Genomic DNA, 14,676 nt, shown 5'->3' on the forward strand with positions numbered 1-14,676 from the left:
AAGAGTCTTTTGACCTAAATGTTGATAAAAGGAATGTCTTGCTATGGAACAAAGTGACCTGGTTGATAACACCAACTTTTGCCATGATTATGTCATTTGCCTTTCACATAGTAGACACATATTGCAGTTAAAGTTCTTTTGCCTAATGCTTATCAGCCCCCTCCACTCCCACAAAAGCATATAAATGCCAGGAAATGTAATCTTAGCTTCGTGCAAATCATTGTGGATGTATACCATCTCAGTGGTTTGGACTCCATGGTACCATGTTGATAAAAATTATCTGATCAAATGTACTTTCCGTTGTGGACAGTGAATTAATTGTTTCAAACAGATTGAGTAACAGGACTTACATCGAGTCGGTGAACAACTAAATTCTACAACAATTAGAATGGGGCCAATGGGGCTTGAACTAAGGACCCTAGGATCCCAAGCCAGCACCCTAACCACTAAGCCAACACCAGGCTAAGCCACACTGTTAAGACCTTTCCATCTCCTCCTCCTTAGCCCCCACTTCCTCCCGTTCTCTTGCCTCTTCGTCACACAGACTAATACCTGAATAGTCCTACATCATCTCGGGCTGGACACAGATACAGAAAATGAAAAGGCAGGGGTGGCTGGAAAGCTCAGGAAAGGGGCTATAAAATAGTGGGGGGGGAGAGCGTGGGAAATATATGGGGTCCAAACCATTCGACTTTTCTCTTTTCTCTCTATACAAGAGCGAGGCTCACCGAAGAGCAATTAATTCCATTAATGAAATGCCAACTTGCAAAAAATTGCAGCCGAAAATCACATAATCTATACCATGTATAAAGAGACAGAGTATCTACGTTTGTCACAGGTAATCTCAGCTATAGCCGCAAGCAGGGAGTTATCCTCGACAAGATGGTGAAGTTCATGGTTCGTCCATGTTTTTTTTTAATTAATTTGAAAGAATAAAAAAAAAAAACTCACCAGAAATCGTTCCCAAGATGAAGAAAAAAACTCCCAAGATGCAAAAGGGAAATCGAAACTGTCTATTAATTACATTACTATTGAAATGTACATTTTAGACGTTTACACCCTTTAAACTTTTGGACACATTTTAGACCTTTGTAGACCCCTTTAGAGTAGACTTTTATACCCCTTAGACCATTGATACCCTTATCATACCTTTAGACCTTAAATGCGCAAACTCCACTCACCATCAGTGTGGGGATGGGGGAGGGACAGGGATGAATCCTCGATGGACCCATGTGAGGATGTCTAATAATTAACCTCCGCCATCGAAGATCAGAGGTTACTGATTTCACCCCTTTCTGTTTGTTATCTTGCCAAAACGAAGTTTTTGCAAGATATGTGAGTCAGCTTGTATGTTTTTTTTTTGTTTGTTTGTTTGTTTGTTTGTCTGTAATCACGTATAAAAAATTCTGCAGAGCACAGTTATCATTGGAAATTTTTGTAACTTCGCATATCAGAGGCCTATAGAGGTCCCTTTCAGTGCACAAAATTTTGAAGGTCAAGGTCAAAGGTCAAGGTCACTTTGTCGCAAATCAGGGGAGTCGATGAAACCCTTATTTTTTGAGTAATTTTGATCGGATCGTCTTCAAACTTCATGGGAATATAGTTCATGGTCTGGCGCTCAGTTGATTAATTTTTGGTGGCAATTGGCCTTGACCTTCATGGTTAGCGCCTGAGGTCAAACATATTTGACCCCAAGGTCAAATTTTCAAGTTTTAGGAACCATATCATGTAGTACCTCAAATTGAACACCTCGATGAGTGCTTTCTAGATATGTCAAGCTTGAGACATTATGACGTCATTTGGTGACATTATGAGGCAAACGCATATTTTTCATGGTTACTCTGTAGAACGATTCTCATCGGAATCTCTCGTAGGCAGATATTCCTCAAGGAGTCGCTCCTGGTGGATAGCAGCTCTGTTCACCTCAGTATGACCTTAAATAAGTCACACGTGGTCACCTTTTGGCAAGATACGGGTCACCCTGCGGGTGACATTGTTTTTATTACTTACGAAATCTAAAGATTTCTAAATCTAAAGATTTCGTAAGTATATTGATGCCTTCCGTTTCTGTTTGTTTGTTTGTTTGTTAGTTTTTTTTGTTTGTGGGCACGATAACTCGAGAACGGAAGAAGCTACCAATGTCAAATTACACCACGTGATTCAGGAGGCTGATGGCTAGTGCTGATTCGATTTTGGTCAAAATCGGTAAAAGGTCAAGATCACAGTGAGGTCAAACATCCAAAAAATGATAACTCGAGAACGGAAGAAGCTTCTAATGTCAAATTACACCACGTGATTCAGGAGGGTGGTGGCAAGCAGTGATTAGATTTTGGTCAAAATTGGTCAAAGGTCAAGGTCACAGTGAGGTCAAACATCCAAAACATTTGATTTTTGATGGTTTGGTACAGAATCATCGTAGAAACTTCTGGTTTGTGTTGCTACCTTCTCAAGAGACAGCTTTTATTAGACAAGGTCAGAGGTCAAGTTGACGATTTCGTAAGTACCAGTCTATGACTGCTTGTTTGTTTGTGTCTTTGTTTGTAGGCACGATAACTCGAGAACGGAAGCAGCTACCAATGTCAAATTACACCACGTGATTCAGGAGGGTGATGGCTAGTGCTGATTAGATTTTGCTCAAAATCGGTCAAAGGTCAAGGTCACAGTGAGGTCAAATATTCGATTTTTGATGGTTTGGTACAGATAACTCGAGAACGGAAGAAGCTACCAATGTCAAATTACACCATGTGATTCAGGAGGGTGATGGCTAGTGCTGATTAGATCTTGGTCAAAATCGGTCAAAGGTCAAGGTCACAGTGAGGTCAAATATTCGATTTTTGATGGTTTGGTACAGATAACTCGAGAACGGAAGAAGCTACAAATGTCAAATTACCCCATGTGATTCAGGAGGGTGATGGCTAGTGCTGATTAGATCTTGGTCAAAATCACTCAAAGGTCAAGGTCACAGTGAGGTCAAATATTCGATTTTTGATGGTTTGGTACAGATAACTCAAGAACGGAAGAAGCTACAAATGTCAAATTACCCCATGTGATTCAGGAGGGTGATGGCTAGTGCTGATTAGATTTTGGTCAAAATCGGTCAAAGGTCAAGGTCACAGTGAGGTCAAATATTCGATTTTTGATGGTTTGGTACAGATAACTCGAGAACGGAAGAAGCTACCAATGTCAAATTACACCATGTGATTCAGGAGGGTGATGGCTAGTGCTGATTAGATCTTGGTCAAAATCGGTCAACGGTCAAGGTCACAGTGAGGTCAAACATTGATTTTAGATGGTTTGGTACAGAATCATCGTAGAAACTTCTGGTTTGCGTCGCTACCTTCTCCAGAGACAGCTTTTATTAGACAAGGTCAGAGGTCAAGTTGATGATTTCGTAAGTACCAGTCTATGACTGCTTGTTTTATTTGTTTGTTTGTTTGTTTGTGAACAGTATTACGGAAAAACTCCTCGACGGATTTCGACGAAACTTGGTGGGGGGATTAGGTATGGTCCAAGGATCATGCCATTAGATTTGGGACTTGATCCAAAATCCAATATGGCCGCTATGGCGGCCATTTTGAAAAAATATTTGAATTTTTTTTTTTTGCATTTCTACATGTTTTAAGTGATTTCCAACCCCCCCACCCCCAAAAAAAAATTGTTAGAGAAAAAAAAAATTTGCAACTTTTTTTTCAACAAAATTTCCATTTTTTTTTTTTGCAATTCTACATGTTATAAGTGATTTCCAACAAAAAACATGCCAAAATTATAATTGTGGCTGATTTTGGAACTTCAGGTGGATATACCCATGTAAAATCAATTTCTGTCTCAAGGAATCTAGTTATGACGAATTAATTGAGTATGTAAAAGTTAAAAGTAAAAGGGAAAGTTGCAAACTATAACTCTATGAGCACTGTTAACGTCAAATTGAATGAATAGGATATCAGGTTCACTTGAGTGACCTAGCAGTATTGGCGGTGGGGGTTTTGCACTCTACCGAGTGCTCCCCCTCTAGTTATGTACTATTTCAATGTGACTTGGACAGTAACTATGTCTATTAATTACGTATTATTGGACCATGCCAACGTCAATTAATTCCGTTACATACTATTGGAATGCAACTTTCAGACCTTGAGACATCACAGACCCTTAAGACCCTTTACACCTCTTAGACTGTTTAAAGACCCTTTAGACCCTTTACAGACACCTTAGTTCCTTCGACCCTTTCGACCCCTTGGATCTTTACAATCTTTAGACTCCTTAGACCCTTTGTTGTTTTTAATACCCAATAGACCCTTTAAAACACTTATATCCTACAAAGACCCTTTAGATCTTTACACCACTTAGACTCCTTCATACCCATTTTGACCCTTTACCCCATTTCGACACCTAAGATCCTAAATCCCCCCCGAAAAAAATAAAGGCCCTTTGGACACTTTAGACCCTATTTGCTCTTTCACCCTTAGACTCCTTTAGACCCTTTTAGACCACTTACAAAATAAATTAAAAAACCCAAAATCGTTTTTGATGATTTTTATGCACCATTCACGTCACATCACAAGTTGCAAAGTCAAATTGAAAACTGACATCCCAAAACGAAACTGATGTTGGAAAGTGAAACTGAAACTTCTGATCAATGGATCATCAAATGGGAAACCAGAATGAAATGCTGTGAGAAATACTGAATGGAAATTGCCAAAGCAAAGCTATGGGGAGTATAGAGAGAGTGGGTTGGGGCTGAAGAAGTGACATGGAGAGGGACAGGTGCTTGGAGATGGTTGGTTGGCATGGAAATAACTCCGATGATCTTCGGTCAGGCGGTAGGCTCAAAAAGTGCCTAAACCTGTTTCCCAGCCAAGCTTCCATAATTTCACCCTCACTCCCAAGCAGTACTTTGGGGGTACAAACATGGATTGGAATAATCTTAGCTGGTGGAATGGAACGAGGTTGCCACGGTTACCAGCTCCACCCACCGCGATATCTGCTCACTGAATGTTTATGCTGAATTCCCATTCCTCCCAATATAAACTCAAAAAAAATTCTCATTTGAGGTGAGACATCTACCAAACAGTTGGAGATGGGTACCCTGCTAGGCATATAATATTTACAGTAAAAAGCAAACAACTCTCAACATCACTGAAGACCAATATTATGACAAAACAACAATTTGGGCCAAAGACAAAGCAAAATCAATGCTTTGAAATCTGTTCTTTTCATGCATTGAGGAACCCTGTAATGGTGAGGACGTCCTCTTTGAGTGTTGGAGGTCGGCAGTTCAAACCTTTACTGAATCATATCAAAGACCTTAAATAATGGCACGTGTTGCTTCCTTGCTTGATGCTCGGAATTTAAAAAGGATACAGCATAGACAAACAACCATATGTTGGCAACATTGCACGGGCTTAATGGGCCTAACGCCTCCTCCTACGTTCAAGTTCCTTGGAAGGGAACTCTTATTATAACCTGACAAAATAGAGTCCAACAAGTTTGAATCTTAATTTCTCAAAGTTTCAATGACAAGCCTTGTAGTGTCCATGGACGAGAATGGGGGTCTTGACACTGATGCAACTAGTTTACAATGATCATCCAACACATAATGTCATGGTTCTGGAAACTTAAAACTGCAAATTAAAGACAAAGTAGAAATTGGGGAAGAAAGCCAGCAAGGTGATAGCATGGGAGGCACACTGGTGTGTTTGTTTTTGCATTCTGACTCTCATGAATGTAGGAATCATCATCACTCTTGAGACTGAAGGCTGTGGTGTCGTGGTAGGGGTGCTTAGAAGGCAGACACGAGCGGAGGAACAGTCGAGCCCGGCTTTGTTGCACCAGAGGGAGTGCGGGCGTACTTTGCCCGCAGCTCTCCTTTATTACGTACTCAAGGCACTCACGAGCCGCGGCGACTACGGCACCCACTACAACGCCTCAGGCGGCGCGCACTCCTTATATCCTTGGCAGACACGATGATCACGCCGACCACTCCCCCCACCATCATGCCCTGCCCCGCAGGCCCGCAGGCTACACCACACTCCTCCCTCTTAAAACCATGATTATTAAATGATCATCATCATAATAAGCATAAGCAGCACGAAATACCACGATATAAAAGCAGACAAGGTACAAAAAAGAAACAGCATAGTATAAAAGCACATCACATCATATAACATGTCGATGCGAGCGAGTGGAGCTGCAACGGCCAGGTTCCGAAGACTGAGTTGCACGATGAACCCACAAAACCCTGACCGCGTTACCGATATGAAGCAGCAAGGCGAGAAACACAGCAGCACTACGCAGCAAAAACGCCCCCAGGTGGCTCATGCTTACAAGGCCTTCGGCGAGGTCGTGGCGACCTCCCGAGCAAACCTCCCCCGGCACCATCAAACGCCTCCGGCCCACAAGGCGGCACACCTCCCCCAGCCAGACCTGAAGCAGATAAACATTCCGAGGCCGGAAGCCCGCTGTCTGGAAGCCGTGGCGCCAACGCCAGACCCGACTGACCTTGGGTGGGGGCGCTGAACAGCGCCGTTGACTGGATGCAACCAATGCCCCATAACAACCCACGCACCACAATCAGTTGAGATGCCAACGCATGTCCAAACGGCCTTGAGCGAAAACAGAGAGCCGCGTCCCAGGTGCCAGGCACGTCTGACCTTGCCGAAACCAGAGGTGGGGGTAACGCTGAACAGCGCACCAGCCCCGGCTCCGAGTCGATCTCCGAGACCCACACGGCAGTTAGACGGTAGCAACTCCATTCAAACCACACTTCAACCACAGGCCCGCCACCGAGCAATAAGAACATCATTGGTACAATGGCAAACTCCGTACAGCGCGTTCTTTCGATAAAATCCCTGCACATGACAAAGCAACCACCCGCGGCCCGGGGAAATGGGAGGCCAACAAAACCTCTTTATTCGCCACCATCGCTCCCAAAGCCTCCACATCATATCAATCATAATGCAAATCCCATCGATTGATCTCAGCCAACCCCACTCTCACACAGGAACCGTCGGCATTTATTTCAACAACGTTAAACCGCATCACTCGAGCAATTAACAAACACGCAATGAACAGCAGCCCATAAACCACATCACGTGTCCATCTCTTGGTTGTCGTCTCGATGTTGCGAACCGTGACTTCCTTGAACGCGACGGGCTCGCCGCAACTCCCCGTTGAAACTGCCCGAACACCACAGGCGCGCATTGCCTCATGAGCGCAGCCGAAGCGCGAGAGCTCAGTGCGAGAGCTGGCACGGCTCCCGTTGCTCCCGAACCGCACATCACCGTTGCAGGCAGCAACGAACGGCCGCTCCCGTTGCATCGATGCGGCTCCCGCCGCCAGAACCTCGCCCTCGGAACTCAAAGACAGCCTCGAAGGGAGCACCGGCACACCTGGAGGTACGAACTGGAGATCCAGCCCGAGGTGCGTCAACCACTCTCACAACTACATCCCCCTAACTAATTTGTGCTCCCCGTCATCCCTTATACTAATTAAATGCACGTTCCATTTAATTCTATTACAAAGTTACGTCCCCACTACATGTACATGTCTGTCCAAGTCTCCAATCCATACCTAATTCTAAACTAAATTCCCACGAACTGATCCCACCAGGCCCCATAGAGGACTGCTCATGCCCATGAGGCGGGTCTATCTATCGCTAAACCCTTCTTACTAACTAATGCTCCTCTGCCCAAGCACGAGGATGTTCGCTACATCCCGGCGGGGCATCGTGTACTCGGAGCAAGGCCCTCCGAACCTTGCTTCGCCAGGGCGGCGGTTTACAACTCGCATGTCCCTTCCATTCGGGCGATAATCGAAAGCGTAACGTCGCCCCGTCGATCGCATCAACCGCTCGCTTTCGCGGTGTTCCCCATGCGAGCCACATGTTACTCACGTGGCCTTCGCGCCGCGTGGTCCCCACTGATGACGTCACTCGCACACGGACCCTGCGAAGCTTGCTGTGACGTCCCCGGGACTTGTTCCGTGCGTCATGTCGGCCTCCGTGCACGTGGTCACATGGGGCCACGTGCTTTCCAAATTCACACCACTGCTGCCATTTTAGCCATCCACGTGGTGGTTTCATACCAATCACGGGACGTTTCAACGCTGGCTCCCGATCACGGAGTCGTGCGTGCCTGGGCCATCCGCAAGATACGGAACGGACCTCACACATAACGTCCCGCGGAGCCGACGCGGTCTCCAAAATCAACACGTCCGTTACATGACCCACGTCTCCCGTCTGGATCGGTCCGTGTCCCGTTTTTTCATGTGCACTTACACATGTCATGTCACTCGCATCACTCACACGCTCCAACACATGCTCTGGGACATTCGTACTGGGTGCTTTGGTGAACACAAGAGATCCTGGGGCTTCTATACCCCCCAAGCTCGGCATGTACTCATTCGCACCATGCACCCACTCGACCTCATACGGCCTTACCAGACTCACCTCATCACGGCCTGCCTCGAGGGAGCATACCGTCCCCCCTTGTTCCTGTGGGAGGTTAATCTGACCCTCGCATTGGGTCTCGAGACATTCCACCCGCTCAACCTCAATGTCCCTCACCAGTTCTACGTGTGTGTGTTCCTCTTTAGTTTGTGCATTTTGTCCCCCTCTTTTGGTTTCTGCGTCTCTTTTATTATTTCCGTCATCCCCTGTTCAAGTTTACCGGTCTCTCCCCCAATTATCGTGTCGTCACTCGTTGCCTCGACCTCGCCCGTCGGCATCGCGGTCCGAACAGCCGTTACACTCCCCCTGGACTCGGTAATTTCTTCATGTGCAGGTGCCATTTTCCAATCCATGGCCTGCATTTCAACCTTTACCTTTACCAACTCGGCCTTCATTTCTTCCTGGCCCGCCTTCATTTGTGTTTGCAAGGTCATTCCCATGTCTTGCATGTTCTCATTTATTCTGTTTTCCATGTTTTGCAGTATTTCCACCAATTGGCTCACGTCAAATGGCTTTTGCGAAGCCGATCCGCCACGATCGGGTGCAGATCTGACACGGATTGTTCGGTCCTCCATCGGGGGCATTTGATGCGGGGGGGAGCTCATGCACTGCTGCCCCCCCCCAATGCCACCCCTGGATTTGATTGCAGGGAAGGGTCTTCCTGCAAGGTGTCGTCCTGAGCCATGGGTTCCTCTAAGATTAATTCTGAACCCACCTGTTCCAGTCTCTCTTGGTCCGCCATGGTCCATACTGAGAATTAAACAAAATTTAGCTGCTCTTTAATTTGGAGGGGGGGGGTTGTTAAACACACCCCTGGTCCGAATCCGTAAATTTCTCTGGAGGCATGGAGTTCGAATCACACTCTTGAGTACGAAATTGTTGGGGGCGGGGGTCGGTGGCGAGAACGACCGCTAGGTGGGGAAGTTTACGCCGTCTCCCACCAGACTCCCCGGAATTGTAGGCCATCACTCGGATAACTCTGCGAGCCGGCAGGTCGATTAATCGACCGAGAAAAGCCAATATCTACACCGCGTGGCGTCGGGTTAATTGTCTAGGTCCAATATACCTAAGTAACCACGGAGCCTTGGCTACCGGGGATTCACGCCCTCGGAATGTCTGGCCAAACCGGATCACTCTACCAGCTACGGTAGAGTATCAACTTCTACCTACCAACTCCGGCTCAGATGCAGTCGAGCGGGCCTGCCCAGGACGTCCCGGCTACGATGTATCGATTACCGGGGGTGAAACCCCGTCTAAACTCGGATATGAACCATGCTGGAGCCGTGGCCCTTGCAAGGAGACCCCATATTCTCTTCGTGGCCACGTGGCCTCGCTCGCGCAGAGCAAGAGGGTCTGCCCTGAAAGGCCCACCGTACAAAAACTATCATTTGTGGGGCCCGAGGACCAGAACCGCGAGGCCCCTTCTCGGCAAATCAAGGTACGAGCTGCCAACGGGCGGTGATGGAGCATGATGGGCTGGTTGGGTCATGCAGATGGGATGATAGATGTAAGATGAGATGTAATAACCTAACTAGCCGTCACAACGCACACATTTAATCCTCCCACTAAACAAAAGGACGGGGTCCTGACTACACATGTACTTACCGGCATAACTAACTTTGGGACCTGCATGTTGAGTGCGCATGGTTTCCAGATTCGTAACAATACATACCATAAGCACACATGACAGTAGGCCAAGGCTTCAGACTGTGGCACTCTCACAAGGCTGTACCATCAAAACGAAACGTCCCAGAAGATAAAGAAAATAGGGTAACATTTGTACATGTAGTGTTTTAAAATATCATAACGTTTTTCTTGCTTCAAAACATCATATCTTTCAGTCTCCTTGAATATTTCGAATCAAACGACTCCAACCCATCTTTTTGACACGTATTTATATACCAGTTTATAATAAAAAATGACGTTCATAAACGCGCTTTGATACCTTTATGCTGTTTGCCAAGTGCTCACTATGTGGTGCGTAGAGTTTTTGGCAAACAAAATAAAGGAAAGAAACAAATAAATAAAAATAACTTCGCTCCCACTCTATTCCCTTTGGCCAGTTTTTAAAACTGATCAGGATGTGGATTCTTAATTCGCATAATGCAGATGAAGTAGATTTTGTGCAGCTTTTCATTTATTTTATAGAACGCTTTGGCCTTCTGCATTGTCGATGTTCCAAATATCATAATTGGCTGCATGGATCATTGACTTTTGTGAAGAAAACAGTGGGGAGTTGGGGGGCGGAGTGATCTAATGTCGTAGTTTTTGATTGTTGTTGTTTTTTTACAAATGAGGGGTGGCTAATTTGCTGGTTCTGTAAAAAAAAAAAAAGTTGGAATAGAGGCAACAGGCCCTCAGGCCCCAGTGGTAGACCCATGCCTGCTTTGCAGAGTGGAGGCTTGCACAAGCTCTTGAAGCCACACTCCACAAAACAGTCCAAAATTTGATACCATGTCCAAAAATTATCTCAATAAGTGTGTAAGATTTGATAACTTGTCGAATGAATCACAATCAACAGTGAATACACAATTGACTTCTGGAGATGATACTGTAAACCTGCTTACACACACTGCCCACTCCCGCCACTCCAAAATCCTTTCCCAACCACATATCCATTGGGATCACACTCTGTGCAGAGCGTCGGTGCTGCCTTAGCAGTCTCCTTGGCTATTGGGCACAATCCTGGACGGGTCGCCACTCCACCCCTCTGGTGCACATTTATATGGTATATTCTGTCGTACCTCTACATGGTAAAACTATTTGTCAAAACATGAATGTTATTGGGAAAAAAATAGTAATCAATTTGGATTGACTTGAACCGTTGATGATTGTTTGAATCATTATCATCTTATTTGATGGTTACTTTGACAAGTGTCCTTCCGTTGTCATGGCTTTCAACAATTAGCTACTGTTATTTTTAACATGTTTGTGCAACAACCCTAAAGGTACCGCAGAGTACGGCATACTTTCACCTTTATTTCGACATGCTGAGCAGTATTCCAACAAATTGGGTCACAAGGTGAACGACTTCAACACCGTCGGGAGTTTGCAGTCGAAATGCCGCAACACAATGTTAGTGCACCTCACTGCTTTCTTTAAATGCCAAAGATATCAACGTAGTTGATTTATATCTGTCCGAGTCACAAATGATAAATGATACTTCATTCCTCATTTGAAGCGAAGTGGATGGGTAAACTCACGGGTTATTGGAGCCGAATATAAACATCGAGCTGAAAGGGAGGATCAGTTTGGAGCATTTTTGATCCGATGAAATCTGCTCAAGCTTGTCAGGAAGCATGTCAGGATCTGTAGAAGGAGTGCGTCACGGCAACACAGTGAAGAAAGAAAGAGTACCATGCATTTGGTATTTTGATGAACACATTTCATTGTCTCGTTTTATGTCACAAAGTCAAATGTGAGTGAGGAATGAAACAAATCAAACGGTGCAGTCAAAGTCAAATAATCACCTTGTAACTGAACCGACTCGCCCGAAGGAGCTGTTAATGTGACAGGGATGTTAACAAGACCAGATAGAGGGTCCACATGGCTATGTCCAGACCCTTTCACATCCGTGTCGTCCCCCATCATTGCTGTACGGCATATTTTCACAGTGTGCCGGAATCTTCTTGGTTCACGTGGGGCCTGAAGTCCATTATTGACTTCAGACTCACCTCTATCTGTGCTTTCGCTTCTACTTTCACCCCCACTCTGACTGCCTGGACTATGGTTTTGACTGTGGCATTCTTTCCGGTCTGCTATTTGAGGCTCAGCACGGATGAGAGCAGGACTCATGCATGGCGATCGAAGAAGACACTTTCGCTCCCCTGGATGTGAGTGTACAGGTGTGGGTGGGAAAGGTGGTGAGGATTGGAAGAGAGCATTAGAAATAAGAAATTACAATATTGGATAATACTTCCACTTCCACAAAATGCAGTTATCCTATTCCTTCCAGATTGGTTGTGCTTATCATTGATTTAAAGCTTCACGAATAACTGTCAGGATAGCCGAGAGTATGCACACACAGCTCGAAGCTCTGAAATGGTACGCTGCTGTTTCGCAGGCAGAGCAAGGCATGAATGTATGCGTCGTCCCTCGGATGGACGTTAAATTTGGTGTTCCATCCTCCATTAGTAGTTAGGCATTAAATATCCCAACATGTGTTTTGTGTAGAGTACACGAGTTATCACCAGCACCATGAAGCAATTACAAATTCTTGCTTTAACCTACAGAGGGCACTGCATCAGCAGCACAATTGCACCCCCAGCAAATTATGTTATCCACAGCTACAGTATGTGCTGCATACGCAGGCTCTCGAGCATATTTATTCGCCCTTAAAAGTCTCGAAACCAAGTGATAATTGAATTATCTTCTTATGTAAGCTTTTTGAGCATTTCTTGACTTGCTCCGAAGAATCACACCATTTAAGGAGAGTACAGCCATTCTTGAACATCACCTTTCAGTTCTTCTGTGCTCCTCCGGCGCAACGATTCAGAAGCAATTGGCCGGTCAAGGTGTATGCATGGTGTGCCGGGTGTGCTGTGTCGTGCACTGTCCAAACTCCCTCGATAGCCCAGTGCGAATGCAGATGCAGCAAGCTCCCCGTAAAGTGCCTCAGCACTAGCACGCAGATTCTGCCTCCGGAGCGCACTGGTGCGCTGCTCCCACACAGTGCGCGGCTTGTTTTGGCGCATCTCCTTCCTGACAAAGACATCACCGCAATGATGTTCCATAATTTAAGAAATACATCACATCAGATTTAAATAATTCCTCAAAGCTTAACACAAGGGGCCAATTACATATGGTGTATACGCAAAAACTGTGGTGTTTTGACCCCCCATCCCCCACTATCCCAGGTCCTCCTCACAATTGACACCTCCATCAAGCCAATGTCATTGCCTTTAAGTCAACTTGCTCCCCTGTCATACCAATTTCCTTTCCTTTTTCTTCCCCCTCCTTCTCAATGTTGTTATTTTCTTTCTTCCATTTTCTTAACACATTTCTATTACTAGTCCCAACTCCCCACTTCTCTCGAAATATATATATATATATATATATATATATATATATATATATATATATATATATATATATATATTGCAACAGAGAGGTCTTTAAGTGTCATTTTTGATGAAGAAAACTTTCTTCAATCCTAATTTATGAATTCTCTCTCTTTCTGGTGTTCTGCCGGAAGGTAGGTTCAGTGCTGCCAAAGCAGGCTCAAGGCGAGGATTACACTGGTTTGGTTTGTCGTTGCCCTCCCAGTCAATGGAAGTCAGGGTGGGAATTTGTAAGTTGTTCAGGGTGCGGGCAATTATGGCCTACTCATCGCGAAAAACACCATAGGATTTTTAACATCCACCAACTGATGCTGGCAGAGGGGCGCCAAGTTTAACGTCCAACCACGGATGGCACACACATTGATGAATCGCCCTGCATGCAAAACACCACGGTGATCAAGTTATAACTCAGCCGAGATTCAGACTCAGGCTACACAGCTCAGAGATGAGTGCGCCTCCCTCCAGGCCATCCAACCAGCCCTCATTCATCAACCATTGAAATTAGGCAATTAGGCATCCATTGAAAACAAAACATTTTTTTTAAGTGTTTGTCTCAAATGGAGTATATCAGTGCAACACATCTAGAATTCAGTGCAACAAAGCATCTGGCCCAGTACATTTACATGCCCCCCACCCCACCTCTTCCCCTCTTTTCAAACACTAAATCTGCCTTTCATATTTCTTACGCAGCAATGGACATGTTGGCGGCTGAGATCGGGCTGACTTCAGCCACTTCTCGTGCTTTTTGAATGGCCAGCTTCTGTGTGGCTGCTTCCTCTTCCTCCTCCTCATCCTGCTCACACACGTCTTACTGCTCAACTTGAAATGCACCAGTTAGTGTGCAACACATGGCAAAGCAATGCTTTCCAAACATAAGATGTGCCAAATGCCCTTAGCCCAATGAGTTTCAAGTGCTACAGGTAGAAGCAACTGTTGAAACATCTCACAATTATATGCTTCACTGAAGCATATTCAGCACGACAGAATCTGAGATGGCTCATCATATGTTACAATAGAGGGCTGTATGCAAATGAGGAGTTCACTAGGCCATAACAGGGGGAACACTACATGGTTTCATGAATTGTACTTAGTGGTTTTGTGTATTGCACTCGCAACATGGTTTTGTTCTACCACGTTAATATTTTGCAGTTACAATGACAGTGAGCAATTGAT

General features: G+C 45.3%; 1 protein-coding gene across 1 annotated transcript in view; it reads right to left on the bottom strand.

Moving 5' to 3' along the window:
- LOC147012762 (voltage-dependent P/Q-type calcium channel subunit alpha-1A-like) overlaps window positions 1-14,676 on the bottom strand; it is a gene marked incomplete at its 5' end in the record, with an annotated part of 328,227 nt that overhangs the window by 143,942 nt on the left and 169,609 nt on the right. The window contains 4 exons of the mRNA XM_085853452.1: window positions 11,647-11,752; window positions 11,914-12,270; window positions 12,900-13,144; window positions 14,190-14,296. Coding sequence (XP_085709578.1) covers window positions 11,647-11,752; window positions 11,914-12,270; window positions 12,900-13,144; window positions 14,190-14,296 — 815 coding nt within the window. The remainder of the gene's footprint in view (window positions 1-11,646; window positions 11,753-11,913; window positions 12,271-12,899; window positions 13,145-14,189; window positions 14,297-14,676) is intronic.

This window comes from Eptatretus burgeri, chromosome 14 (genome assembly GCF_056783735.1).
Source record: "Eptatretus burgeri isolate ZD-2024b chromosome 14, Ebu_testis_v1, whole genome shotgun sequence".
In the NCBI taxonomy this organism is placed as follows: domain Eukaryota; kingdom Metazoa; phylum Chordata; class Myxini; order Myxiniformes; family Myxinidae; genus Eptatretus; species Eptatretus burgeri.